The following is a 27,409-nucleotide window of genomic DNA, read 5'->3' on the forward strand; positions in this document are numbered from 1 at the left end:
TTCTTTTCAATATAAGATTATAATCATAAAATGCTATTTACATGCCTTAATATTATTAAAAAAATTATTTACAATAAATCGTTAGAGTTTCTTTAAGTAATAATTAACTAATACGTGTACATGTAGCCAAAAATGTGGATACGATTAAAAAAGAACCCTGTTTTTTGCAATCTTTCTTAATCAATCATTTTATGATCCATTTAAAATCCTACTCCCTATAACTATTGTCACGTTATACTCGGAAACATGGTCTTTTTCACCGATTTTGCAAAAATATTCGTTACTCTTTACACAATAAATATTTATTATAATTTTTTTTGAGGTATAGGTATCTGTATTAATTTTCATTTTTTCGTCAATAAAAGTGATTCCGGTTTATTTTTAGTAAAATTAAATTTCTCAGATCCGTTTGTACTACGTTCTGTATTTAAAGAGTTTTTAAGTTCTCTATCCTACAATGTATATAGTACTCTAAATTTATATTTATTTCTAGATTTATATTCACAGCGATTTAAAAAATTGTAGCACCTACGTACTAAGTTACGTTCTACTTCTCTTATTAAGCGTATTAAGTATACAATAGAAAAGAAATACTAATTTGTAAAAGTAAAGCGAGAAATTATTTTCTTTTTAAGTACTAAGTACAAATTAAATTGCACGTTTATTGTGTCATTAATAAAATTAAATTCCCCTCCCTTTAATCTTTGTATTTACAAAGGAATTGTTTTAATCGTAATTAATAATTATTTTTATGTCAGTTTTCGGCTTTTAATAGTAAGTCATTTTTAGTCTACTAATTTAATTTGATTAAAAATGTTGTTTTAAGTCTTTGAGGCACCCATTTCAGTCCAAACGTTGCAAAATTTGTGTTTTGGGACAAATTTCTTTTTTTTTTTAGGTTAGTTTTGCTCCAAATAATTTTTTCTTGATTGACCTTATACGATTGTATTTTTCTTCAAAAATGGATACCCTTATAAAATTACATTGATTTCGTTACGATTAGACCGAAAAATGACCGCTCTATTAACCGTAAAACGTTTTTACATTGAATTCATCGAAATATTCTATCAAAATATATTTTTTAGGTTATAATTTTTATGATTATTTAGGTGGTTTATAGTTGTTTTTTTTTTGTATAATATACACTTAGTGGACCTAAAAGGGACCAACCAACGAAACATAATAAAATCGAAGAAAATGGTACTGTTTCAATTTGGGTTGGTCACCTTTTTCTTAAAACTACCAACAATGAAGCAGTTTTTTAACAAATTAACCACAAAAATTTATTATAAATCTAAGTTGGTATTTACAACAAAATTTATAAATAACGAGAGAGCCTCGAGGTCTTTTTCCTTAAAGATATTCCTCAGATTAAAAAAAAAAAATACTGTAATCTTAATAATATTGCTCGCAAATCAACAAGGAAATAAAAACAATCTTTGTTGCCCCTTTTTAAATTTTTTTTTACAAATAGTATTATTAGCACCTTATTCAATCACCTTATAGTACGAATATTTTTAATCACCACCTCTAATATCTATTTCGATACTCTTTTAAGTCATTATTGCTGATTTAATCATTACTTTTGGGCATCTTTCAATGCCAAACATTTAACGATGGGAGTATTTTCAGCAACGGTTAACTGAACAAGACTCGGATCGTAGTAACCGGCTAAATAATACAAATCTTGGTTCTCATAAACTTTCGCATAAAGCTCATTATCGTGATTAAGACGTTTTTGGAACTGATCTAATTGCAAAACATCACATTTCCTACAAATCGTTTGGACATCGTTCTCATCTTGGTGATTCGATTCTAATAAAGCGCCCTAAAATGAATTAAATTAAATAATTAAAATGTTATAATTAAAATAAATTTATTCTTACGGGAATTTGGAACTTTATATCATATCCGGTTGCCTCTTCAGGGTGATAATACCATCGAACACGGCTCTTCATGTTACCACAAATCTCCCAAAGTTTCTCGATGATTCCAATATAGGGTCGATCTGGACTTCCGGTCGATAAGAAAACTGCTGCATCTCCAAGCTAAAATCGACGAAATTAATTTATTTTTATTTTTTTCCTTTTAATTGTTTACCGTAATGACTTCTTTCCCTCGTTGAATGGATTTATAATGAATCTTCTTTTTCCCACGGAACTTATACGTTCTTCCTTCGCCCAACCAACTCCACAAATTACTATCGGGTAAAAAGGCGGACATTTTACTTCGACTTTCACACGATGCTTGTCTATTTCGAAATCCCCGCTGCCTTTCATCCAAAGTATCCTCGATATCTTCCATGGTAACTTCATCTTCGGGATTTCCAATCACATCATCTTCTTCGTCTTCAAATTCTTCATTAAAATCGTCTTCGTCATTAACATCTTTTTCTTGATTAATCTCTTTCGGATCAATTTTTTCGAGACTTTTCTTCGAATCGAAATCGATTTGGTCACTATTAATTTTGATTATTTCAATATTTTTATCATCGCTTTTCTCTTCTTTATGATGATGCTTCTTGTGTTTCTTATGTTTCTTGTGCTTTCTATTTTTATGTTGACAATTTTCCTCAGTACACCGATGCTTTCGTTTCTTCTTTTTAATCTCTTGGTTTTCCAACTCCCTCCTTAACTTTTCCCTCTTCTTCTTCTTCATTTTCTTTTTATCCTTACCATTATTAACATTATTAAACGTCGACGAATCCGTTTGGTGACTCTCCTGTATTTCGTAATGATCCTGAATCGTTGATTCGGTGTTGGTGGAGTTGGTCGAATTCTTTCTGCTCGAATCTTCCGTTGTTGATGTTCTTCTTTTACGCTTACTTAAGCTCGATAAAGGATTTGGGTCGTATTCCATGAAGGGATAATCCGGAGGGAGTAATCGGATATCTTTCAATGGAATTTTTCCGTTATCGCCATCGTCAAAATCGACGGAAATAAATTTTGAGGTTGGCGAATCGGGTTCTGCCACACTTCCGGGGTAGAGACAACGATATTTTTGACTCCAATAAGCCACTACTCTTGTTCCGACCGTTAATTCTTCTTCGTTTCTTGGATGAACTTCTAAAATCTAAAGTTGAAAAAAATATTTAAAAAACATCATAATTAAAAGGTGCTTCCGGTTGTCAATGTCGATTGAAATATCTAATTTTCTTAATCTTCATTAAAAATCCTTTAAAACAAATCCAAACTTGATTAATTTATCTCAAAAAATGACAAAGATACAACAAAATTAAAATTGACGTTGACAACCGGAAGTGACATTAATTTTAAACATAAATATGACGTGTTTGTTCTTGTTTTAAAGGAAATTTTGTGGGGATTTCACATTTATCAAGACATTAATGAGAAATTTAAAAAATTCTTTACAATTAACCGAAAACGTTCAATTTCCGGTTATAAACGTCAACTTTAATTTTATAACTTTTTTAATTTTCATTAAAAAACTTTTAAAATAAATCCAAACATGATTACTTTATCTCAAAAAATGACAAAAATACAACCAAATCAAAATTGACGTCGACAACCGGAAGTGACATTAATTTTAAACATAAATATGACGTGTTTGTACTTGTTTTAAAGGAAATTTTGTGGGGAAAAGCTTTTAAAATACGTCTAAACATGATTAATCTATCTCAAAAAAACAAAGTTACAATTAATTATGAATAAATATTTAGAAACATGAAGTTGGCAACGAATTTACAGTATTAATATCTCGCTTACTTTTTAAGATAACCCCACCGTGTTTGAATTTTTAATAAAGATAAAGAAATCGTACAATTAAAGTTGATATTGACAACCGGAAGTTGAACTTTTTCGATTAATTTTAAAACAATTTATCTTGATAAATTTGAAAGCCCCATAAAACTTCCTTTAAAACAAGTATTATTTTTAAAACTTCACTTCCGGTTGTCAACGTCAACTTTAATTTAGTTGTATCCGAGTTGTTTTTTGAGATAACTACGTCGTGTTTGGACTTGTTTTTGAGAATTTTTCGTGAAGATTACGAAAAATTTACAAAGAACTCACCGCGTCTCTTAAAATGTCCTCTCTGGGCATGATGTGGGGCCGATTTCCTCGCTCCCCGTCCAAAGTTATGGAGTAAACGTCGGGCGGTTCGATTGCTTTTAATTCTCCCGCATAGAATAATCCCCCCATCGCCGTTAAAACTCTCTTTTTATCCAAATCGTCCGGTTTTAATAGACAACGATCGTCGATTTCTTTCTTTTCATTTTTTACACTTTCTTGAGGATTTTCACCAATGTTTTCGTGATTCAGTTTTTCTTGATTCAATTTTTCTTGACTCAATTTATCTCGTTTTAATTTTTCTTGACTCAATTTGTCATCTCTAACTATATCTTCACTAAATTTATTTTCCTTAAACTTATCCCCCTTAAATTTTTCTTTAACTTTTTCTTCCTTAAATCTTTCTTCTTTTAATATTCCTTGCTTAACTTTATCTTGTTTAAACTTTTCCTCCTTAAATTTCTCATCTTTAAACTTTTGAGCACATCTTTCTTGACTTAACTTTTCCTCCTTAACTTTTTCGAAATAATCATTCTCTTTATCTTTATCATCATCATCCCCAATCTCATCATCCTCATCATCATCCCCCTCAATTTCATCATCATCGTCGTCATCTTCTCGATAACTCTTAATCGTAGGTTCAGCTTTTAATTTTGGCCTTATTTTGCATTTTTCCACTTTTTTTTGTTTCTTCTCCTTCTTGTTTTCATTGGATTCTTCGATAAATCTCGGCGGGGTGTCGGAAAACGTACTGTTTTCAAGTAATCTTTGCTTGGCCGCTAAAAGGTATCCAATCGCATAACACTTTTTAGCCTTTTTAGCAACCAACGTTTCCGTCGTTGTCGATAAGTTCGATGATGGTAATAATTTTTTGGGCCTCCCAACTTTCCTTTTTTTTGACGAAGCCTTTTCCGGACTAGAATCACTTAAATCTGGTGTAAAACAACGCTTATTGTTGTTTTCATTAATATCTTGGATATTCTCATAATTTTTTTCGTCTGTTATGGCACAAAGCGTCGGCGGTTTTAATAAATCATTATTTATTATTCGCTGTTCGTTATGGTGATCGATTTTATCTAAAATAGGAGGTGGTGGGGATAATCTATCCCTGATTTTATCATCACCAATCTTATTTTCATCGTTAATTTTAATTTTGTCATCGCTACATTTCTTTCTCGACTTATGATGTTTCTTCGAACACTCTTTATGATGATTCGAGTGCTTCTTCGATTTCAACTTAACCAATTCTTGTTGTTTCTCGCGATATTTTCGCTGTAAATCGGCCAATTTTTTTCGCATATTAAGCTCGTTCGCGTTCATGCATGGAAAATCGCCTTTCTCAAATAAAGTTTGCGTTTTACTAGCGACGAATTTTTTCGCTTTTTCCTCCGATTTATAACTTCGGAAATCTTTTAAATTACAATAATTACAATTTTTAACATCATCTTTCTCCTTATCGATTTTGTCTTTGATTTTTTTGATTTTTTCCCCTTTCTCGTTTATGTAATATTTAGATTTTTTGTGTTTCGGTTCATCTGGGTCTCGATTACCGCGGCTTTTCCTTTTTTCTTTCTTCCTCTCCGATTTTTCGATCGCTCTTTGACGCCGTTTTTGTTCGCTCACTTCTTCCAGTATTCTTTGTTCGGCTAATGCGCATAAAAGGTTTAATCCTCCAAATTTATCATCAACTTTCTTTTCTACTTCTTTTATATTATTATTATTTTCTATATTTCTTCGATTTTCGATATCAACAAGACTCGATAACAAATCTAAACCCGTCGTATCGGGTTTCTCACTAATTTCATCGCTTAATTTTTGACTCGATTCGTTTTCTTCGATATTACTCTTAAAATTCATTCGAAAATCTAAAGGTTTCGTTTGCTCGGATGAAACATCCTCGTTACATTCAACATTTACTTTAACCTGTAAATCTAAAGGCAAATTTTTTACATTTTCCTCTTCACCAACCAACTTTGCATCTTCCCCTTCTTTTATTAAACCTTTTATTCTCAAATCAGATGGTTTCAAATCAACACTCTCATTTATCAAATTCATTTTGTTCTCTTTTATTTGATTCAACAAAGAAATCGGAGCAACAATTTCTTTCTTCCTTGTTGTATCATCACATTTATCCTCCATTACTCCATTATTTTCATTAACTTTCTTCACGCATTCATCAATTTCATCTTCAACCGTGTCAGTTTGATTACTCGCATCTTGAACTTGCGTCGTTTCCTCTTCATGCTCTTGCTGTTGATTTTGATGATGCGTCAATTGATGTTGAGTATTTTCCGGCGGCGGTGTTAAACAAGTAACCGGAGAAGTTGCTTGGCTCCGACAAGAAGTTGTTTCTAGTGTTGGTTGCACAGTTGTAGTCGTAGTCGGTGTTTGACTTAAAATTAAATTAGTCGTTGGATGCTGATATATTAAATGAGCCGCTAGCAGCGGCTGAACCGCCGTTTGATCCGTAAAAACCGTTGCTGTGTTTGTTGCAACAGTGCTAACAGCTTGAAGAGTCTTCGTGTGATCAACCGTCGCATCAGTTTCGATCTTTATCAACGTCGTTGCCGGTAACGGCAATGGTATTTTTCTTTTACTATCAGTTGTAACAGCAACCAATCTCGTGCTGTGCGTTTGTGTGTGTTGATGAAGAGTTGTACTCGTTTGCATGAAGTTATTTAACTCTGAAGTACTCGCTGAACTTAATAATTGTAAGGGTGGAGGTGGTAATTGAGGTAGAAGCAAATGGGATGAGGGCTGAGTGTAACTTGGCCACACCACGGCTTGTTGAAGCGGTTCTAAAACGAAAAAAAAGAAAATATTTCGAAATTATATTTTTAGTTTAACTCGTTTCAAATGATGATTTTATACTGAAACGTTTCAAGGGCGCGTATGGTCACGAGAAGGTCGAATAACGTGGGGGAAAATCTAACCCTCACCCTCTCTCTGCGTACAAGCACACAACCCCCCACGTCCCCTTTGATTAAGGGGTGTCAAATATGTTTACCGTTTATAACTTACAAATCAAAAATTAATGTTTTATTATTAAAATGAAACAAAAAGAGTTATCTCAAGTACCTGACGTTGGTAATAGAAGAAGCCCGCCGGTTGTTGGATCCCTAACTAATTGAAATCCAACCGGGGGAATCGGTACCGACATAGGTACGATTGGCTCCATCGGTAAAGGAGCTGAAATAAAATAATTAACATATAAAAAACATCAAATTATGTAGAAACTTTTATTATAATACAATTATAACACACATTAAACACTAAATCTTCCTCTTAGAAATAATAAAAAATAAAATTTATAGCCAAATTGAGTGTCAAACGGGTTTTGACTGGTTTCAATCTCTAAATTGCATTTGCACATGTCAAATAATGCAAGCTGTTGACATGCGAGTACATTATTTGATATGAGCGACTATAAAACGAGTTTCCAATCAATTAGCAACTGTTATACGAACAAACTGATTATCTGCAAGATATATTGAGTATAGTAAATCTTTAACACATCGTCTTAATCACAAGCAGCACGATAAGTCGATGACAGCACCGCCAGTTGTCCACAGCACTCGATATGTACTGGAATTTTTCGACACAAAATCTAAAGAGCACCATAGCGCTGCTTGGGACTCAAACGGTTAATATCACTGAGATATAGGGGAGTGAAAGATGAGGCTGAATAGCAAAGATACTTCGGCTAGGAAATAACACAGTTAACAACATAAATAGTAGTTTTAATGTTTATCTCAATACAGACACACTCTATTAATTCAGCAGCTCATCTGCCTCGTGTTCCAAGTGATATGTTCGAGGTAAAAAATAAACTGTTATCTAATTTTTTGAGCTACTTTGTCTCGGCAGCTTAAAACCACAATTAATATTAAATTTTACTTAAAACGTCTTTTAGACTTACATACTGTAGATTAAATGGGAAACTCAACTGTTTCGGTTTCTAAATATTATGTTCTTATTGAAAAATTAGATTTACTGCTTATTTATCGAGTATTTCGGCCACTCCCTTGGAGCAGTGCCTCGACTAAAAAACAACACATTTATTATTTTAGTATCAACAACAGTTTTAGTGTGTATTTAAATTGAAGGATACCCCAGTATCTCAACTGTTTAACTGCCTCGGGCTCCAAGTATGTTCATAGAAAAAAAACATGTTACTAAAGCGCGGGTCACACTAGGCTGCTTACCAGCCGAGTTGTGGAAGCTGCTATTGTCAGCCATTAATCAGCTTGGTGTGAGCATAAAATTCGCCGTCAGCCGACGAGTATTTATCAGCAGCTAGTGATATTGGAAATGCTCTATTTTAGTAGCCAGGCAGCAGCGACTAGCAGCACAAAATAACGACGAGGCCTTTCAATTAGTACCATCCTGAGACTTAATAGAAGAACATAGCAGACCACAGACGATCTTGGCTAAGCTTAGCAAATCTATGATTTGGCCTGATTAAGTCGAGGGTGCTTGCGGCCAAGGCGCTACAATTGTTGTACTACAAGTTGTGTCTCTCATTCATTGTGTGTTCATCGCGTCTACGGTTGCTCGCGATAAGATGGCGGATTTTAAATCGAGGTCATAAAACGGGATGCCGCCAACATCAAACGAATCGACGTCAGTGTCATTTCTGGTTATTCTGTCCTAGCAGGTCACGTGACTCACTCGCACCCGCTGCCATCAGCGAGCAGTGCAGTCTGACCAGCACGTGGCACGTAGTCCTTTGTTTATGTTCGATGTCTGTTCTGTTAACCCACACTTAACAACTGCTTAATTAATTGTTTACGTGGACCTACAGACGACATGGTTGCTGAAAGCGGCTAAACGAAACGACGAGTAGTAACAGGTAGTGTGACCGGGTTGCCCGCCGCTGCTTGCTGGTACTATTGCCCGCCGCTGATCAGCAGCGGCTGGCAAGCAGCCTAGTGTGATCCACGCTTATCTCATTTTAAAGATTTTGTGCTACTGCCTCGGCACTTAACTCAACAATTTATATTAAATTTCAGTTATACGTCTTTCTAGATTCATATACTTTAAATTAAGAAGGAAACGCAGCTGCCTCGAATTCTAAACAATACGTTCTTATTGAAAAATAAGGCTTCCTGTTCATTTTTCGTGTATTTGAGCCACTGCTTCCGCAGCAGAACTGCTTCGGCTAGGAAATAACAGTATCAACAACAACTTTAATGTGTATTTGAACTCAATTACACTCCATTAAGTAATAGGTTATAAGTTTTTGAGATACTGCCTCGGCAACTTAAAACGACAATTAATATTGTAATTCGGATTTTTAATTGGTTTTTGGAGTTCTTGCACTGCGTCGAGTTCTACTAAATTGTACCTTTATATTGAAAAATTATACTTAATTGTTTATAAAATGGGTTAGGAAAATCAATTTCCTCTTTGTTGACACAATCTAATCAGGCTAAAATAAATCTGAACCATTTTGGTCAACACATTAAAATTTCTCTTTGTTTCTTTAGAAACAGAAACACACGGAGTACCTTTATTATTATTTAAAAAAAGACCACAACGTAAGAATTAATTACACGCGTCGAGGCGTTTTACATGCAAACGCGATGTTATCTCCGCAAAAAAACGAGCTTTTTTTCGGATTCGAGCTCTATTTTTTTTCGTATCATTATTTTTAGTTTTTTCGCCTCATTTTTATTTACTTTTTTTTGTTTTCGTCAGGTTGGCTCAGCTGTTTCCGTGACGTAACCGCGTTTAACATCGCTCGGTGGTACCCCGTTATTTTCTTATGGTTGGTATCCCTGACACACTTTTTCCTCTTAACCGCCGCGTCTCACACACACAAAAAAAATGTTAACGAAACGAAATTTTCGGGTAATTATTTAAAAAAAAATAAGGATTTTAATTTGAGTTTAAAAAAGTAATAATAAAGATTACGGTACGTCGCTGATTGATACGTCATCCTCGTTCGGCGCTCTGTTTATTTTCCCGACCCGTCGGTATTTATAGAACGGACTGTATAAAAGCTTCTCCTATTTATAGAGAGCGCCTTCTTCGCGCGAGATAAGAAGAAGAAGAAGAAGTAAGATTTGGTCCAGTGAACGATTTCCAAAATAAAACTGGTCCTATGTCAACCCAAATTGCTGCGGGTTAGGAACACTGTCACTTTCGGACGTTAATCGATTCTTTATGGGGGTTAGCGAATCGAGTCTTTCAAATATTAGAAAGTAAATTTGATTGAAAAATTTTTTCCTAACAAGAATAATTCAGTGTTTGCTTATTTTTTCCGTTTTGTAATGATAAGATAAGAATTCGAACGCGATAAGGAACACACCGGGTTGGCTAAGGTTTCTTGCTATTCTTAGATAGTTTTCGATTACGGCCCTGCGGCCCAAACACAAAAAATTAACAAGAATAAAAAGAGAACCTACCACACACTGTGACGACGGCGCATAAATAAGCCATGATGATCCAACTTTGAACTTGAATTGTTAATAAAAAAATTCATTTAACCACAACAACAACAACAAAAAACAACATCGGAGAACAATAAAAAAAACTCCGACGATTTTTTTTCAACACTTGTCACTAAATAAACTCGCGCAAAAATAAAAGACTTATTTAGTACTTATGTAGTGGTTATAGAGTACTAGGGAATAAGAAGAAGGTGTAGAAGAGAAGAAAAACTTAAAAAAACTATCACTACCGCGCGTCCGGCAGGAAAACCGATGGCCTATTGCTGCCAGGAAAGAAAGTTGGCCTTCTACATAGGCAGGGCTTTTCAGAGAGTCTTACCGGGGTACTGCCACAGTGTTGGCGTGGCCAACGTAGAACCATGGGGCCCGCCTACTGGCCAAGCAGCCAAACCCGCGCCACGATCATCCGTACACTGCAGGAGCGTGCCGCCTCCTGTTACGCCTCCGCTAGGAACACTCGCAGCCATACCTGATGATGCGACGTTTGTATCTACAAAAATATATACACATTTATGGTTCTGCATAAGTACATAACGATGGTTGTTCTGATTCTTTCAAAAAACCAGAATCAAAAAAAATTACCGATTTCGGTTAATCGAGCCATTTCTTTTATTTGCTGCGTTGAGGTATTGATTGTAGTGAGAAGACCTTGCGGTGGTAATGATGGTGAAGATACAACTTCTTGTTGTATCCTTTGTCTTGCCACGGCTATTCCAACTGGAATGTTACCTTAAAATAAATAAACATCTAAAATAAACATCTTTAAATAAATAAATACATAATTAAATAATAATAAATCTTAATCACCATTTGTTGTAACAATCGAAGATAAACTAGCGCTTTGCATCTCCCCCGTAGTCTTAATCGATTGACAATTAGGCGAGGTAATCTCCATTTTAACAATTGGAGAGACGCTCGTCGAGACTTCCGGGACTTGACACGGCGTCCCCGGTTCCTTTTTAATTTGAACCGCAACCCAATCGACCGGATTCGTCCTGCTACATCCGCTGGGATTTTCGGTGAATTTCCCCGACATCATCGTCTTCGGGGATGAAGAAGAACCGTTGCACACGCACGGTTTTTGCTGCTTCAGCGAGCAACATTTTTCTTCGATTACCGCCGGCTGAAGCCGTTTTTCGGAGACGGTTAGAGTTGCCGCTGATTTTTTCGGCGAAATCGAATGGTGATGGTGGTGGTTAAAATCAGGTTGCTGTTGGATGATTATGTTGGAGTTGAATCCTTTCGTTAACAATTCGAGTTGGGCAACGGGAACAGGGGAGTATGGGGACCCGGGAGGTGGTGTCGGCGCTCCCAAAGTGTATCCAGAGAATATTGAATCTAAAAAAAAATACAACCCTTAAAATCTTAAAATAAATCCAGGTAGACACACCCAAAAAAAATACCTGCTTAAACATCAACCAAATTCCTAAGTTTATTTCAAATTTAAATTATTTTATTTCATTAACATAACACCCTAAAAACACAATTTTGAAAAGCGAAAAGTCAAATTTGACAAAAAAATTTTAGTGATCCAATAACTCAAAACAAATCAATGTATTTTGCTTTTAACATTCTCGGAGGCGAAGTTGTATTTAAAAAAGATTTTGCATTCATTTTCGGTTTTAACCTAAATCTCAAATCGTCGTATTATTTAAAACAATCAAATAAAATTATTAAATAATGGACCAAAAATTAATGAGACGATGCAAAAACCAAGTGAAGAGAAGAAAATTTTAAAAGATTCTAAAAGCAACACTCAAGGAGCGAAATCTACTTCTAAACGTGCGTTAGCGAAGCACGCGAAATTTGACGAATCGAATATAAAGGAAACGTATCATCCGCCAGGTATTAAAAACGTAATATTAAATTATTTTAAACCGTCAATAATATTGGGCGAGTTAATTCAATTTTGTTGTCCTGTCGTTTTGATTAACACATTCTGCCTCGGCTGCATGCGACTTGAGCTAAACTTATAACATCTCCTTAAGTCAAGGTCGCCAGCGGCCGAGGCGCTTCTATTAACACAACAGCACTATAAAATTAGTCAACACATAAAGGACTTTTGACCAACCATATCAACCAAATTCTAGTTATAACAGACAATATGCGCTGTCATCTGCTTAAGACGAGGTTAATATTTAAAACTAGTCAATAATCAGTGCAACACATCGGCCGCAAGCAGCCTCGGCTGTCTTTATGGTAAATATTGTAAGATATAGCATATTTAAGCTGTAGTGCTACAATATTTAGGCCGAGGCAATGCGTTAACCAATTTTGGGTTAATGTGTGCGAAATATACCGCCTCCATCGCAAGCGCACTCGTCGTGAGACTTCGTCTAATTAAGCAAAGGTGGCCGCAAGCGACCATATCAACCTAATTCTGTTTAATACCTACTGCCTCGGCCGCAAGCGACTTCGGAAAAACTTTAACGAACAATGGGTGATACCGTCTACTTAAGCCGAAGTCGCTTGCAGGCGTGGCGCCACATTTATGCCATCTCTATTAAGAAACGGTTAACACCTAATCCTACCCACTCCTGTTTAACATCTACTGCCTCGGCAGTAAGCGACCTCGGCAAAACTTTAACGAACAATAGGCGATATCGCCTGCGTATGCCGCGGTCGCTTACGGGCGAGGCGCCACATTTATGTTAAAGCGGTCTCGGGTTTTAAAGTAGCCGATACAGAACATCTACTGCCTCGGTCGCAAGCGACCTCGGCAAAACTTTTACGGACGATGGGCGATATCGCCTACTTAAGCCGAGGTCGCTTGCGGGCGAGGGGCTACATCATGTCAACTCAATTAAAAACTGATTAACACCCAACCCAACCCAATCCTTTTTAACACCTACTGCCTCGGCCGCAAGCGACCCCGGCAAAACTTTAACGAACAATGGCCCATATCGCCTGCTTAACCCGAGGTCGCTTGCGGACCAGGCGCCACATTTATGTTAAAGCGATCTCAGCTTATAAAATTAGCCGATACAGAACACCTACTGCCTCGGCGGCAAGCGGCCTCGGCTCAACATACGATATCGTAAAATACAAACTCGCTCTATGTAATTGATGTTCAACAAGAACTACCAAAACAAAGATAAATTACAAAATCAGGGAAAGATTATGGTCATATGAAAATAAATGAACCAAAAACTCCATATAACAAAAATGATGGTGAATTTATGGATCCAACGGAAGTAGCTAAAAAATTAATGGAAGGTGGTAAAGCCAAAGCATTAATGAAACGCGAACAAGACGATAAAGCCGAAGAGGAAATTCAAAAACGAAAGGATTTCGAGTCAAAACGAAAGCAACATTACGACGAATTTAAAAGAGCTAAATTAGCTGCTGATGATGATGATGATGACGATGAAAAACCTGGATCAAGTAAAAAATAAAACAAATAAATGTGGAATGTAAAAATGTTATATAATAAATTTTCGATGGTAGTTCTTGTATAAAAATGTTTTATTTGATTTAAATTTTTTATGTTTAGTGGTAGATGCAGAAGATGAAAATAAACACAAAGAATTTCAGGATCAACGGAAAAAATTTTACGACGAAACCAAGCGGATTGAAAAAACCGCGAAAACGACAACTGTCGAAGATGACGAAGAAAAAAATCAAAATCAACCTAATGTTAGTTCGAAATAGTGTTATCCTGTAATTTTTTTTTCGAATATAAAAACACTCATAAATTTCTCCACTTCTCATCTAAATTATTAAAAGAAAAAGTTAATAGCACATAGATAATTACTTCCACACAGTCGTAGTCTATTATTATTTAAAATTTCCCGGGAGGAAAAGGCCGTGTACAAAACAAGCCCACTCACGTTCAACATGTTTCTGCACGATTCCGTTAAAAAAAATCTAAGCAATTACTCTATGCAAATCAGATGATGGTAATTGATCGCACGATTTTTAATAGGTTCTGTGACGCGACCTGACCCAGAAATTTTCTTTAGAAAACTGCGTAAATAAAATAAAACCTGATCATTTAACGGGAATCATCATCACTCTTTTTAATCTAAAAAACTTTTAGAAAACGAATTAAACGTGAAGAAAAAAGTTATAAAATAAAGAGTTTTACCGGAGTTTATCATTTTTGTGTGGTTTAACTCCTTAATCGCTTCATAATTAACACTTTAAGCATTAAAAAAGTTTGAACAATTTTTAGGTTATGTTTGTATGGTTTGTTTTGATGGATTTGTCATTACTCATTATGGGTTAAGTTAGTTGTGTTAACTAACTTCATTCCTATCAAAGTCTTTTATAAATTAATTATAATTTAACAATCAATTATTAATCAAATTTGCGTAAAAATTTGAAATTAATAAATTTAAAACGAAACAATAAATAATCTTTCTTTATTTCTAAAAAAAATTTATGCAACTATCTTCTTGTTAATTTTTAATGAAATGATTTTTTGAATAAATTATTAAAAAAATTCGATTTAATTTTATTTAAACTCGTTTTTTTTTACCCAAACAAAATAAAATGTAATTTAAATAAAGAATTTTTATTTTCTTTTAACTATTACTAACTTCACTCATCCGCCATGTTAAAGCGTCGTTTCACCACCTGTTTCGGCATCCCTAAAGTTTAAAGTTTTTTGGAGAAATTCTACTTGAATCACTGAGAATGTTGCGAAAAAATCCTTTGTAATTCACTGGGATCAAGTATTATCGAAGAAGTTTTAGGTGAGTTCGAAAATTTTATTTGTGACTACCAAATTGAAGAAACCACGCTAAGCCCGATTGCTTCTTCTTCGTAGTCATCGGCGTCGTAGCCGTCTTTACGACACAATAGCAATTAATAAATTACCGTTTAATTGTTTCATTAGTTGCGGTGTGCTGCTCGAAACTCCTTCTACACAGCCACCGGCCTTCAAATTCCAACAGCACTTTATTTTTATTTGTGTAATATTTTTTAGATGTTATAAAGCTTAAAATAGTAAAAAAAAAGTATGTTGGGGTAAGATTTACCTTTATGGGTAGCGTGAAAAGTAGTTGGTGTTGATTGTATTGTGCCGGAAGAAAACCGGCCGATGGTGTTGTGTGAATACAGGGTGTTCCCGAAATTAGTCGTCCCAGGAAATAAGGAATAAATCCCGTATTTTCCAAAACCTGAAAATTAAAAGATAAAAGTAGTTTGAAAAGGATAAAGAATCGTTTGCATATCATTATCTCGTAAAGTTGAGTTCCAATTTCGTTTCGATAATAATAATAATTATCCGAAAAAGGGGCACACACCGGTTTGGTGTTACGCAACTTCTTGAACACCTGACTTAAGGAGAAATCCCCTCCAAAACATTTTTTTTTCAATCTTTTTCTATTTATAAAATTTCTTTCTACTCACCATCTGTTGTGAAATTAGCCGGGGACACGGAGGCGGGCGCAATGGGCCAAAGATTACCCCTTTGCTGACCACCCGCCCCCGCAGGGCTTCCTAACATTTTCTTTAAATTATTTCTTCAACGCCCTCTGAAACAAAAAATTACAACGTCAATAATTTTATTTAAATTCATCTCTTTATTTCTAAACAAAAATATGCCGACTAGGTTAAATGCATGACTTTATAGACCTCGTGGATCCTGGAGTAAACTTTGAAACGATGCATAAACGTGCCAGACTCGTGGCGGGGGATCTCTGTGAAAAGGACGACGAAAAAAAATTAAAACAAGGACATAAAAAAGGAGAAAGAAAGAAAACAGGAAACCAAAGGGGAAAAGAGAAAGACGGAACATCGTGAAAGATGGAAAGAAATGATAGATAAAGATAGCGAGTAAGTTGTATGGGTTTAAAACGAGATGGAAAAACGGAGATTGTCTCACTTGTTCTTTCTGATTATACGGGCTACACTCACCCACGCGATTTCGAACCCGCCGTTCCTTTTTTATCTTTTTCTCTCTCTCCAAAGCAGAAGACACGTTTGTAGTTGTTTTTTGTTACGGAATTTTCTCTTTTAATAAGTGAACGACCATTAAAATTATAATAAAATTACATTTTTAAAATTAAAATTGTTGTAAAATTAGTAATATTATATTTAAAAGATGTTGATTGTTTAAGTGAAAGTGATTTAGCATCGATAAATAATAATTTAATTTTACTTTGAAGTGATGAAATCGAAATCATAATTTGTCTTTATGCCGGATGTTAAGGTAGCTGGATTCTTTTTGCTATGGTTACTCCCATAAAGAAACGAACAAAACTATGTTAGACAAAGAGTAAGTAATGTTTCAATGCAAAATAACTATTCTTTTTTAGGAATATTCATTCAACATCAATGAACAAGCTTTGACCAAGGGGAATCGGCTTGAATCGTCTTGAAGACAATTACAATCAGCACCTCACGATATATTACGAGACACTTTAAAGGAATAACGCAAAGTGAGATTGCGAGACCTGATCGAAGACGCTATCAAATCAATTTCTTGTATAAGAAATACTCGTTGTTATGTTTTTAATGACACAAGTTGGTTAGTTTCCTATCTATTACTTCATGAATAATATCATGATGATGAAGAAAATAGAAAGTCAGTGTTAATAAGTTCCAAGTAATATGGACGTGCAACCCACCCCACACACACACTTCACTTTCAATTGATGAGTGGATGTTGTACAATACATTGTATTGGTGTTTAAATAATTTATTGCCACTCTTACGATAACACTCAAATGTTGTTCTAATCGGAACAACATCGTAATCAAAACTATGATTTAAAGAATGAGCTGCTACAATTAGTACCATATCAACACTTGATATCATTGACTTAATATCACCTAATTGAGCCGAGGTGGACTTGCGGCCGAGGCGCTACAATTAATACCATGTTGGCTAATACAGAGTAACGACACGAATAAAGATGTATGACATTATTTTGTTTAAGTGGAAGTCGCCTGCGGCCGAGTAATGCCTCGATTAATGTGAGATGACAATAAAAACCATATCAATCCGAAATTGGCTAATACATTACAGCGATCTGAATAACAGTGTACAATATCATCGGTTAAAACCTAGGCTGTTTGAGGCTGAGGCGCTGTAACTGTTAAAACACAATTGGACGACACACATTGAAGTGCCTAGCCCGCAAACGACCTCGGCTAAATATATGACAAGAAAACTAACTTTGCTTGGTTACGCCGAGGCGCCATAATTGATGCAATGGAACAACACACATTGTAATACTTCAACTAATGAAAGATGATAACACCATATCAACCTGCAATTGGCTAATACATACAGCGCCATTAATAACAATGTACTATATCACCTGATTAAATTCAGGCTATTTGAGGTTGAGGCATTGTAACTGTTAATACACAATTAGAAGACACACATTAGCTTTGTTCATAGGGACTGCACTACTTGCACTAAGCAGTTTAGTGCAGATGTTGTGTGTTCGTTGGGGATAGTGTAGTTTAGTGCAGTTGTAGTCATACTGTTCGTTGGGCCATGCGCAGTACAATGCAACCGGTGCAAGTTAGTGCAGATTTTGTTGAACCTGTTTTCGGTTAAGTTCAACAGGTGCTCAGTGTAACTACAACGGGGAAAAATCAAATTAAAATCAATTATTTATGAATATCACCATGTCCAAATAATTTTATTTTTACCTCAGTGCAATAATTTCTTATGGTTGCCCTCACGTGCTTGGCAACGCTATAAGATTATTATTACTGCGATGATTTCATCATTTTCCGCGACTATTTTGCTGATAATCTCCTGTTCGTCCATTTCAAATACTATTATACACTTTCTTGATAAAAAACTGTTCGTTGCGATCACGCTATACACTTTTCTAACCTACACTCAGTTGACATAACTTTGCACTTATTTACACTAAATTGCACTGACGTCATACTAGTGCCATGTCGTGCAGAGTAGGGAAGACCCAATGAACAAAGCTATTGAAGACTACTTAAATATATGGCAGAGAAGTCAACTTTGGTTGGTCTATATCATATCAACAGAAAATTGGTTCATATCAACAACACAAATAATGATGTACAATATAATGTATCTAAGCCGAGGCGTCACAATTTATACATTATGGATACGTAAGCGACTTCTGCTAAATGTTTGATTTTTAAATTTCTATGATTTATTAACCTTAGTTATAACCTTTATTATTGTTATAAATTTCATTGACAAATTAAAAAAAAATACGTCAAACTCATTCAAAATTTTTAGCGTATTACACACAACTAATTTAAAAAATGCCTAATAATCAGAAAGAAAGGTGTCTTGGTACCCAATTGGTTTATTTATCACGGGAAATTGTTTCGAAAGCATGTTCGGAAATAATCGAAAACATTCTTTTAAAAACGTACGAAGAAGAAAACCCATTCCACGAAGATACCGCAGGTATAGTGTCAATGGAACCAAATCAAGGTTCGTTATCATCAATTGAAAGTTTGGATGTGGAAAACAAGGGATTAGATTTAATTAAAAAAAATGCTAAAATAACATCGGACGATATGAAATCGGATATTTTCGAAGAATACGATCGTTTGGATCGGATGTCTGTTAGTTCGGAGTTTATTTTAAGGAAAAAGCGATCGAATCCACTCCAAAATGATAACAGTTCGAAAAAAATGGTTACCTTTTTATCGCCAAACAGCGCAATGCAGTTAACTTCGAATTCGAATAATATTGATATTAATAATTTTTATAGAAGTAATTCAGTCGAAGTTATTGGAAGCGATATTTTGGATCGAATTAATTTCGAATCGAGAGAAACTCAAGATATAGGTGACATTCAAGCTCAAGGTGATATCGGGGAATTTAATGAACATTTTTTCGAAACCGAAGAAAATCTAACCACATCAGTTAGTGTTAATGTTAATTTCGCTTTGTACGCAAAGATTCTAGCCTTTTTATTAACAATTAACACCGTGGTGTTTTTTAAAACAGTCGTTTGGGCGGGTTTTTGGAAAATTCTTGAAATGTATTATTCTTCATCGCAATTTCGATGATGAAATTTGTGAATGTGATTATTATTATTAATACAAAATTCTTCACTTTATTACATTTTTTGTGTTTATAAAAAGAAATCAATTCTTGTCTTGTTAAATAAGATTCTTGGAAGAAATAAGAATAGTTGCCCGAAGGTAACAATAGATCAGTTATTGACCTTTTTTTCTTTTTTCTTCTCTCCAAAAATAAACTACCTGCCACTTTATCCCTTATGAGGGTTGGTTAAAGTTGGAGGCAGATGGTTAGAAACCCATAAAAAAATAAATGTAATTAAAACAAGATTGCAACAAATAATTTTTTTATTTAAATGTGTTTATACACAGTTCTTCTTAGAAAATGAGGTTTTTCTGTGGTGTTTAAATCGTTGTAAGTTCTCGGTATTGGTTGAGAGTGTGTGGCAGTCTAAACAACGCCTCCAAGGCCAGTGTCGGAGACTATTTAGAAACTACGACGGGCCACTTTACGTGATGCTTGCCGGAAAAATTAAAAATAAATCTAGCGAAAAACTTCTCATTTTAAAACCGACAACTTTTTAAATTTTATTTACGTTTAGACCTTAACAAACCCACATAAACTTATAAAATCAATTTCATATCATCCCATAAATATAACGAACCCGTATGTTTTTAGTATTAGATAATATTTTAGTGTGAAACAATACTTATATGAAAAAAAAATTGAAATAATAAATGAGGTTATGTCGAAAAATGACATTTGAGAAATTGAATAATAAATCGTCATCCATCTTGTTCATTCAATCAATCAGGAGTTTGAACGAGTACGTCTTTGATGTCAAAGTTTTTGTTTAAAACACCAAACAAAACTCTGATTTGGTGCGCCGAAGATCCATCAGCAAATCCTGCATTCATCACAAATGACTACGATGTGAATCTTGGACTGACGAAGTCTGTATTTATTTGAATACGTAAGCCGCTATGTAGTGATCACCCATGTCTTCGTTATCATAACTTCTTTTTGGCCCTAACACTAATTTGAACGACTTGAGAAATACCGTCAACTATAGTTGGAAGTATACCATAATAGCCAAATGGCCAAAAACTTATAAAAGAAACATATATAACTAAATGGAGCTGGCAGCTATGTCAAAAACTTTAGTTCTCTAACAAGACGAGTGATTTAAATGTTGAAAACAGTAGTTGTTGACATATCAAGTGTCATAGGATGTCAAAAACTCTTGTTCTTGTTATATCAAGTGACTAAGCAATGTCAAAAACTTCAGTCCTCAGTATAGCAAGTGTTCAAGATTCTAACAAGACTGGAATATGATGCCGTAAATGTCAAAATCAGTAGTTGTCACTTGTTCTTGATATATCAAGTGTCAAAAATGTTTCTTGGGGTGATATAGAAAATGGGTATTGACGATTTTTGAAATACCACTGTTCGAATATAAGTAAAGAGGAGAGGAGAATCAATGGCTTAAAATATGTCGTGTGCAACGCTGTCAAGACGAACACAATTCAAAGCATTACAATAGATTAGTTCGGTGCTGTTGAGTTAGTGAAAGGCTTTTTTAACATTCAGTAACATCATGATGATGCAATTTACTCGAAACCTTGAATAAACCAAACTTGTGGGATAGTGTCATATTCAAATAACCAATGAATAATAGCAGAACAAATAAAACAGACTTCTATGTGTCATTTCGTGAACTTTGCCGCATCTGCTACATGGTTACAACACAGAAATGAAACATCAACGAAACATTTTGTTGTTTTAATTTACAGTGAATTTTACTTAAGATGCAATATACAAAAATATATTTCCATAGAAACCAGGGCGTACCTACTTACTTTGTCCCACATAAAATGCAACAAGTCAGTATAAGTGTCCGCAGTGTCCGTTATAGCTCAATAAAAATATACAACAATCTAGCGCTGAATAAGAAATAAAACTAGACTAACACTGGAACTAACACTAGACCTAGGCTAAACCTAAATGTTTCTAGTTCTAGGTCTAATGTTAGTTCTAGTGACAGTGTTAGGTAGCGCTAGTTAGTATAAGATATCACTACGTTGCATATTTTTATTGCACTAACATTAGAACCAGAAACATTCGGGTTTAGACTCGGTTATCATAAAGACATCATCTTTTTCCAAGCAAAACTTTTCCTTTGCAAAACTACCCAATGCCTGTACTATTAACCTATGTTGCATTTTATGTGGGACAGTGTAAGTGCATAGTAGTTTCGTAACTATGGTTACTGCAATATATGAATTGCGAGTTATATGAAATTCCCGGTATATTTTTAATTATTATCGTTGGTAATACTGAAGAGCCAACTTCACACTTAACATTTGTGTCAAAAACCTTGTTTGTAAACAATTCAACGAAACAACAAATTGAATTTAAGTATAGTAGTAACAACAACTAAAAATTAATACAAAATTTAATTGCAAATTAAAAAATTAGTATTATAATTGTTTCAAATGACATTTCCAAATCGTTTCCAGGTAATCCAACCATCTTGTCCATCCAACCAATCAGTGCAATTTGGCAACAATCGTTTTGACGTTTCAAAACGTCAAATTAGTTGTCAACAAATTTCGAGTAATTGTTGCGGTTCATAAACCTCTAAAACTTGATGCCACGCCACACGAAGTTAAACCTCGAAGATTTGAATTTAAGTGTCGAATCAATTAAAAACGTTTCAAGAAATGAATAAAATCATCTTCGGATATACCCCGGTTGATTTGAAGCGAATTTTATTAACTTTTTATTATTTTAAGGTAAGTACACATTTATAACGATGTTTATACAATTTAAAACGGAATTATTTTAGAATGAATGGAAATTTGGATGAACATCTCCAACAAAACAACGCTTTTTAATGAATCGTAAGGTAAGTTTTTAAATTTAAAGATAATTCTCAACGATTCTTTTCCTTTTCGTTGTTCGGCGATTCCCCTTCATTTTGAAGAGGATAAAAGCCCTGTGACTAAACACGGAATGAAATAACTAAGGGGGAAATATTCCCTGTGCGTGAATTCTTGATGGTATTCTTTAGTATGAGTCATCATCTTGAGTTTTATTAAGAAAAAAAATAAACATTTTTTTGCGTCGATTTCACAAAAATGTGATTTACATTTTACGATGAAATTAATCCTGATTGCTTCTTATAAAATTAAGGGATAATTTGGTTTTAGGATTTCCTCGCCCGATTTTCAAATCAAAACTAATTGGGTAAAATATGGAAATTCAATTTTCTTCACATCCCACGATTCTGTTTTTCTACAATTTTTTTGTTATCTTTGAAAATGCAAAAAATCTGGATGAATCTAAATGAGAAATTAAATTGTGGTTAGTTTGAAAACGTTAACCTTGGCATCTATGTATCTGAGTGTAAAGAGAAAGGATTGAGTCATTACTTTTAATCCATTAATCCACTTAAAAAGTATAAAAAGTTAATATTAAAATTTTTATTGCATCTATTAATAACGATGTACAAGTTTTATTATTAGATTAACGTCTTTTACAACAATGTTGACAACATTTTCGGTTTCTAATTGTAGTATTCAGGTTGTTCCCGATTTAACTTCATGGAAGATTAACGAAAAACAGAAGAAATAGCCATTCGGAAGTTATCTTAATTGCATTTTATCGCGTAACGGGTCATTCCTTAAGGTCTTTATCGACGCGACACTCGCTTTTCGATGAAATAATATTAAATTTTATTTCAAATTAACCAATAATTTCTTTTTAAAAAACTTATTTTATGCATTCAAGCGTTATCTTCTCGAAAAGTGTTAGAAAAATGAAACCGAAACGTTTGAAATCTCAGCTAAAAATACGACGCGGTAAATAACGGCGTAGCAAAATGCGAAAACAAGACGATATTTCGTCGTCGTGTTAGATTCTTTTTTTAATACTAAATTTATAAAATTTTTATTATATAAGTTTTAAAATTGACTTCAATTACGTGTAAGGCTTCAAAGTTGAGCCGGTCGAAGAAGCTTTTCCGCTCGACCAAAGACACGAAGAGACATAGCGACACACGTGTTAAAGAGAAAGAAAGAGAAGGATACAACGAAGAGGAATAAAAATACGAAGGAATAAAAAAAAAGATTAAAGGTGAAGCGAGAGGTTCGACGACGCGGTGCGAGAAGAGAAAAGACCGAGTTCGACCACGGCTGCTACCGCTTGTGGACACCCAGAACACGTGGATGGCAAGACGCGCCCCAAAGGAAAAAAACTGGTTGTTGTTGAGGACGGTTATCTTAGAAAAAAAATTTTGTTTTTAATTTCTATCAGAAATTGATAATATTAAATCAAAAATAAGATTTTAATCGAATACTGAGGCGTAATTTGTCTTAATCACAATTATATTGAGATGTAATGTTCAAAAAATTTAGAATCGAATCAAATATGAATTCAGAGTAAGCGGGGAGCACTTACTCTGAAGGAAGTTAAAGGAAGCGCAATCGAGCCAGCAAGTTTAGAATATTCTATAGCAACAAAATGTAACCTAAACGAAGCCAGAACAAACCCGAATTTCACTAATCGAACGTTAACTTTGGGTTAACATCGTGAAAAATCAAAAATAAACTTTTATTGAGGCTCGATTACATCAATAAAAAATGTGTTTTATAAATGCATTATGCAAAGTTAACCGGTGATTAGCGCCCAGTTATCTTTAAATATCTAAGCTAACCTTAATAACGGCAAACTAAGCGTAACGTTTAGTTTAATACCACGCCTACAACGTTTGATGATTCACGTTCGCTAAAAATTAATGTGAATCGAATCAAAAATGAATACAGAATAAGCGTTAAGGAGGCGCAATCAAGCCTGCGAATTTAGAATAACAAAATATTCCAGAAATATGCAGAATACCACTTAAAGTTCCAAAATGCAACCTAAACGAAGCCGATTTTCACTAATCGAACGTTAACTTGGAGTTAACATCGTGAAAAATCAAAAATAAGTTTTTTATCGAAGCTCCATTAGTTACATTAATAAGAAATGTGTTTTATAAATGCATTATCCAAAGTTAACCGGCGATTAGCGCCCCGTTAACTTTAAATATCTAAGCTAACCTTAATAACGGCAAACTAAGTGGAACGTTTTGTTTAACCCTAGCATGCACAAACCGGGCCTCTCAGGCCCGGCAAGATTATAGTTACTATAGTTATTTTATTGGTTAAGTATCCTAGGGTTAATACCACGCTTAGAACGTTTGATGATTAACGTTCGCTAAAAATTAATGTGACACTAATCGAGATTAATAACATTGCAATCCAATACTCTCGTTGCTTCATATAAGAGTTTACAGCAATTAATTTAAGTGACATTGTTCAATTAGTTTTGTAAAATTCATTTTTTACTTATTTCTACGTTAACCCAACGTTAACAATCGATTAATACCTAGTTAAGGGCTAATTTGCATGTTATTTGTATAATTAAAAAAAAAGTGATGTAATTTTTATGTAAAAATAATCAAAAAGATGATTTAATCCCATCGCATTCTTACCAACTTTCGAAATCTTTTAATTGAATATAACGATAATGATTAACGTTAGCTTAGATACAATTCGATTAATCTCTTGTAAATCCGATTTTCGACTTATCTTTACCTTAACCCAGCGTTAACATTCGATTAATGCCATATTAAGAGCTAATAAGTGTTCTTTTTGTGTCATTAAAAATACCAAACAAGAACTTTTTACATAAAAAATTATCAAAAAAATTATTTAATCCCATCGCATTGTTACCAACTTTCAAAACTTAATCAAAAAATCATTAATTTGACGTTTTCGATATTGAAATTATTTACAGTTCCAAAATTAGAGGAAGTGATTGTGGATTAAGCCGACAAATATCTTATAAAAGCATGATCTTAAGTTACCCGCCCATTCGCACCGTGTTAACTTTAACTATCTAAGTAAACCTAATCGCAAGGACAAACTCTTTTTGACTTATTCTTACTTTAATACAGCGTTAACATTCGATTAATGCCAGATTAAGGCTTAATTAGCATTCCTGTTGTGTAATTAATAAAAAATATTTAAAAAGATGATTTAATACCATCGCATTGTTACCAAATGAATCAAAAAGTTATATAATTTATGAATTTTATCTAACTACGTAAAAATGAAAATCCTAAAATTATAAATTTAATAAAAATCCTCCTCTAAATTGATTGTTTGAGTACAATCGAAAAGATTTGAATAAATCATGAATCCCTTTTTTTATCAAACAAATTCTTTTTTATCATTATTATTCGTCGGCGTTCAGTTAATTTGCAGAGAGCGTTAAAAATTCAAACCGACCGTTTTTTACTGCTAACAATTTTTTTTCCTAGTATTTTTCCTGTTACTACAGTTAACCAGCTCTCTTTTCCCATTTTTTTCCGCTTTTATTTTTGGTTTAGGTTATCGCCAGTTCAATCATTATCCGAAGCTTTTTGCGGGGTTTGTTTCGATTTGAATGGGGGTTACTAATCGATTTTAGCACGACCGTGATTCCTTTAAAACGCAAATAAAAACAAACATTTCGAACATAAATAATTTGGATTCTTTTTAAAATATTTCGAATCGTTTTTCCGGGACGATTGTTTTCAAAATAGCATAACCGCTTATAGCGAGTAGTTATTATTATTATTGTCATTGTATGTTTATGATTCGTTCACTCCCAGATGTTCCTACACGATATCTAGAATTGTTTGGAGATTTTTTTTGTGATATTATTACAATTGAATGAATCACAAATTTAAAATTTATTCATTTACCGTTTAAATGTGGTGGTAAATCTCATTTTTTAGTAATTTTTTTTCTAGAAATCCAGCGTAAATGGTGGTGGTGTTCGAAATGACGATGATAATCCAAAACAATCAGGTCGCACACACGCACCACAACCCACACAACTAACACAGAACATGTTTTTTTTTTATTTTGTTCTTTTTACTTTTCGGCGACGCGATCGAAAGCTCTCTCACATATCCGCTTCCGGTTTGCACACTACGCAGAAAGTCAACACTAAAACGTATATTTATCTCAAAATTATTATTTATTCATCATTAATAATACAATTAATTGATTAATTAAAATTCTTGGCAATATTCATTAAATAACAAATAAAATCACCACATCAAACAACACCCAAACTGAAACAACAACAGAATCGAACTCAATTTTCGTTTATTCAGGATGAAGTAAAAAACGTTTTATCGCGTCGGATTTTAGTTATTTCTCTTCGAGTTTAGCGTTCGTTTGTTGCGCGGTTGCCGTCGTTCAACTGGCGCTACGTAATCGAGAAAATTCTGACATCGGGCGGTCGTAGAGCAGTGGCGGCGCGGCGTCGTCGTCGGGGGCCTCCGGGTTCGGAAGCTTTCGTTCGTCATCGGCGTCGACGCCACCGCCCGTCCCTTGCCCCGATCCAACCCTAACTATAAAGGCACTAAAGGTGGATATCGTGGTCGAGAGCTTCTGGTACATTCCCTTTAAGAATTTTCAAGAGAAGGAAGGTATACGATAGAAATAGTACTATTTTCTAAGTATCCGATTATTAAGATGTTTATTTTTTTTAATACAACCAAAAAAATTTACTTTAAACTTTGACTTCGAGTGAACCATCGTTTCACTCGTATTTGTTAACGTAATTGCATGAGAAAGAAAGGTTAAGAAAACCTTTAATTCGATTTGAAAATATTGAGGAAGAAAAATCAGTCAAAGATAATTGACGTGGAAAGAAGACTTTATGAATTATTGGACGGCTTTTAAAATTACTACTCCAAACCCGATGGTTATCGCTTCCTATTGAGAGACTTGTTCGATTGAGTTTTGATTACGGACTAATGAAAACTTTCCGACGAATATAAATCCATTCAAAATCGAAGTTGCGTCTTTATAATCAAAAACGAACGAATACAAGACGGAAACATTAAATTTAGTTAACTCCTATATGTGTGACACTAACATGTAGAAATCATATCAGACA

At 34.2% G+C, this 27,409-nt stretch overlaps 2 protein-coding genes and 1 long non-coding RNA gene across 4 annotated transcripts; 2 read left to right on the forward strand and 1 right to left on the reverse strand.

Annotated features, from left to right (window-relative positions):
- Positions 1–26,716, reverse strand: LOC111426216 (protein winged eye-like). Of its 2 annotated transcripts, XM_023060637.2 has the most exons (11): positions 26,202–26,716; positions 15,839–15,963; positions 15,466–15,606; positions 11,291–11,821; positions 11,066–11,212; positions 10,803–10,973; positions 7,107–7,217; positions 4,032–6,826; positions 2,101–3,072; positions 1,887–2,048; positions 1–1,828 (listed from the first exon to the last, which is right to left on the reverse strand). In XM_023060637.2, the coding sequence occupies exons 2-11, from the start codon at positions 15,933–15,935 to the stop codon at positions 1,580–1,582; spliced, it is 5,376 nt and encodes a 1,791-aa protein (XP_022916405.1). In that variant the 5' UTR covers positions 15,936–15,963; positions 26,202–26,716; the 3' UTR covers positions 1–1,579. The 2 variants fall into 2 exon arrangements, with proteins under 2 accessions (XP_022916405.1, XP_022916406.1); XM_023060638.2 differs by lacking the exons at positions 10,803–10,973; positions 11,066–11,212; positions 11,291–11,821; ... (1 more) ...; positions 15,839–15,963; positions 26,202–26,716 and adding an exon at positions 10,439–10,769.
- LOC139429792 (protein phosphatase inhibitor-2) lies at positions 11,970–14,178 on the forward strand. Its single transcript, XM_071195984.1, has 3 exons — positions 11,970–12,328; positions 13,595–13,926; positions 13,977–14,178. The coding sequence occupies exons 1-2, from the start codon at positions 12,187–12,189 to the stop codon at positions 13,876–13,878; spliced, it is 426 nt and encodes a 141-aa protein (XP_071052085.1). The 5' UTR covers positions 11,970–12,186; the 3' UTR covers positions 13,879–13,926; positions 13,977–14,178.
- LOC111426339 (uncharacterized) lies at positions 15,028–22,317 on the forward strand. Its single transcript, XR_011640379.1, has 3 exons — positions 15,028–15,180; positions 21,928–22,203; positions 22,257–22,317. It is a non-coding gene; the product is annotated as an uncharacterized lncRNA (long non-coding RNA).
- Positions 26,717–27,409: the final 693 nt, after the last annotated feature.

The sequence above is a fragment of the Onthophagus taurus genome, chromosome 5, assembly GCF_036711975.1.
Source record: "Onthophagus taurus isolate NC chromosome 5, IU_Otau_3.0, whole genome shotgun sequence".
Classification (NCBI taxonomy): Eukaryota; Metazoa; Arthropoda; class Insecta; order Coleoptera; family Scarabaeidae; genus Onthophagus; species Onthophagus taurus.

Coding starts and splice junctions, on each gene's coding strand:
- LOC111426216 (XM_023060637.2), bottom strand. CDS start 15,935: ATGTTAGGAAGCCCTGCGGGGGCGGGTGGTCAGCAAAGGGGTAATCTT. Junction 11,822..15,465: donor TTTTCACGCTACCCATAAAG/GTAAATCTTACC, acceptor ATTTTTTTTTAG/ATTCAATATTCTCTGGATAC. Junction 10,974..11,065: donor GGCTCGATTAACCGAAATCG/GTAATTTTTTTT, acceptor ATATTTTTGTAG/ATACAAACGTCGCATCATCA.
- LOC139429792 (XM_071195984.1), top strand. CDS start 12,187: ATGCAAAAACCAAGTGAAGAGAAGAAAATTTTAAAAGATTCTAAAAGC. Junction 12,329..13,594: donor GGAAACGTATCATCCGCCAG/GTATTAAAAACG, acceptor TTACAAAATCAG/GGAAAGATTATGGTCATATG.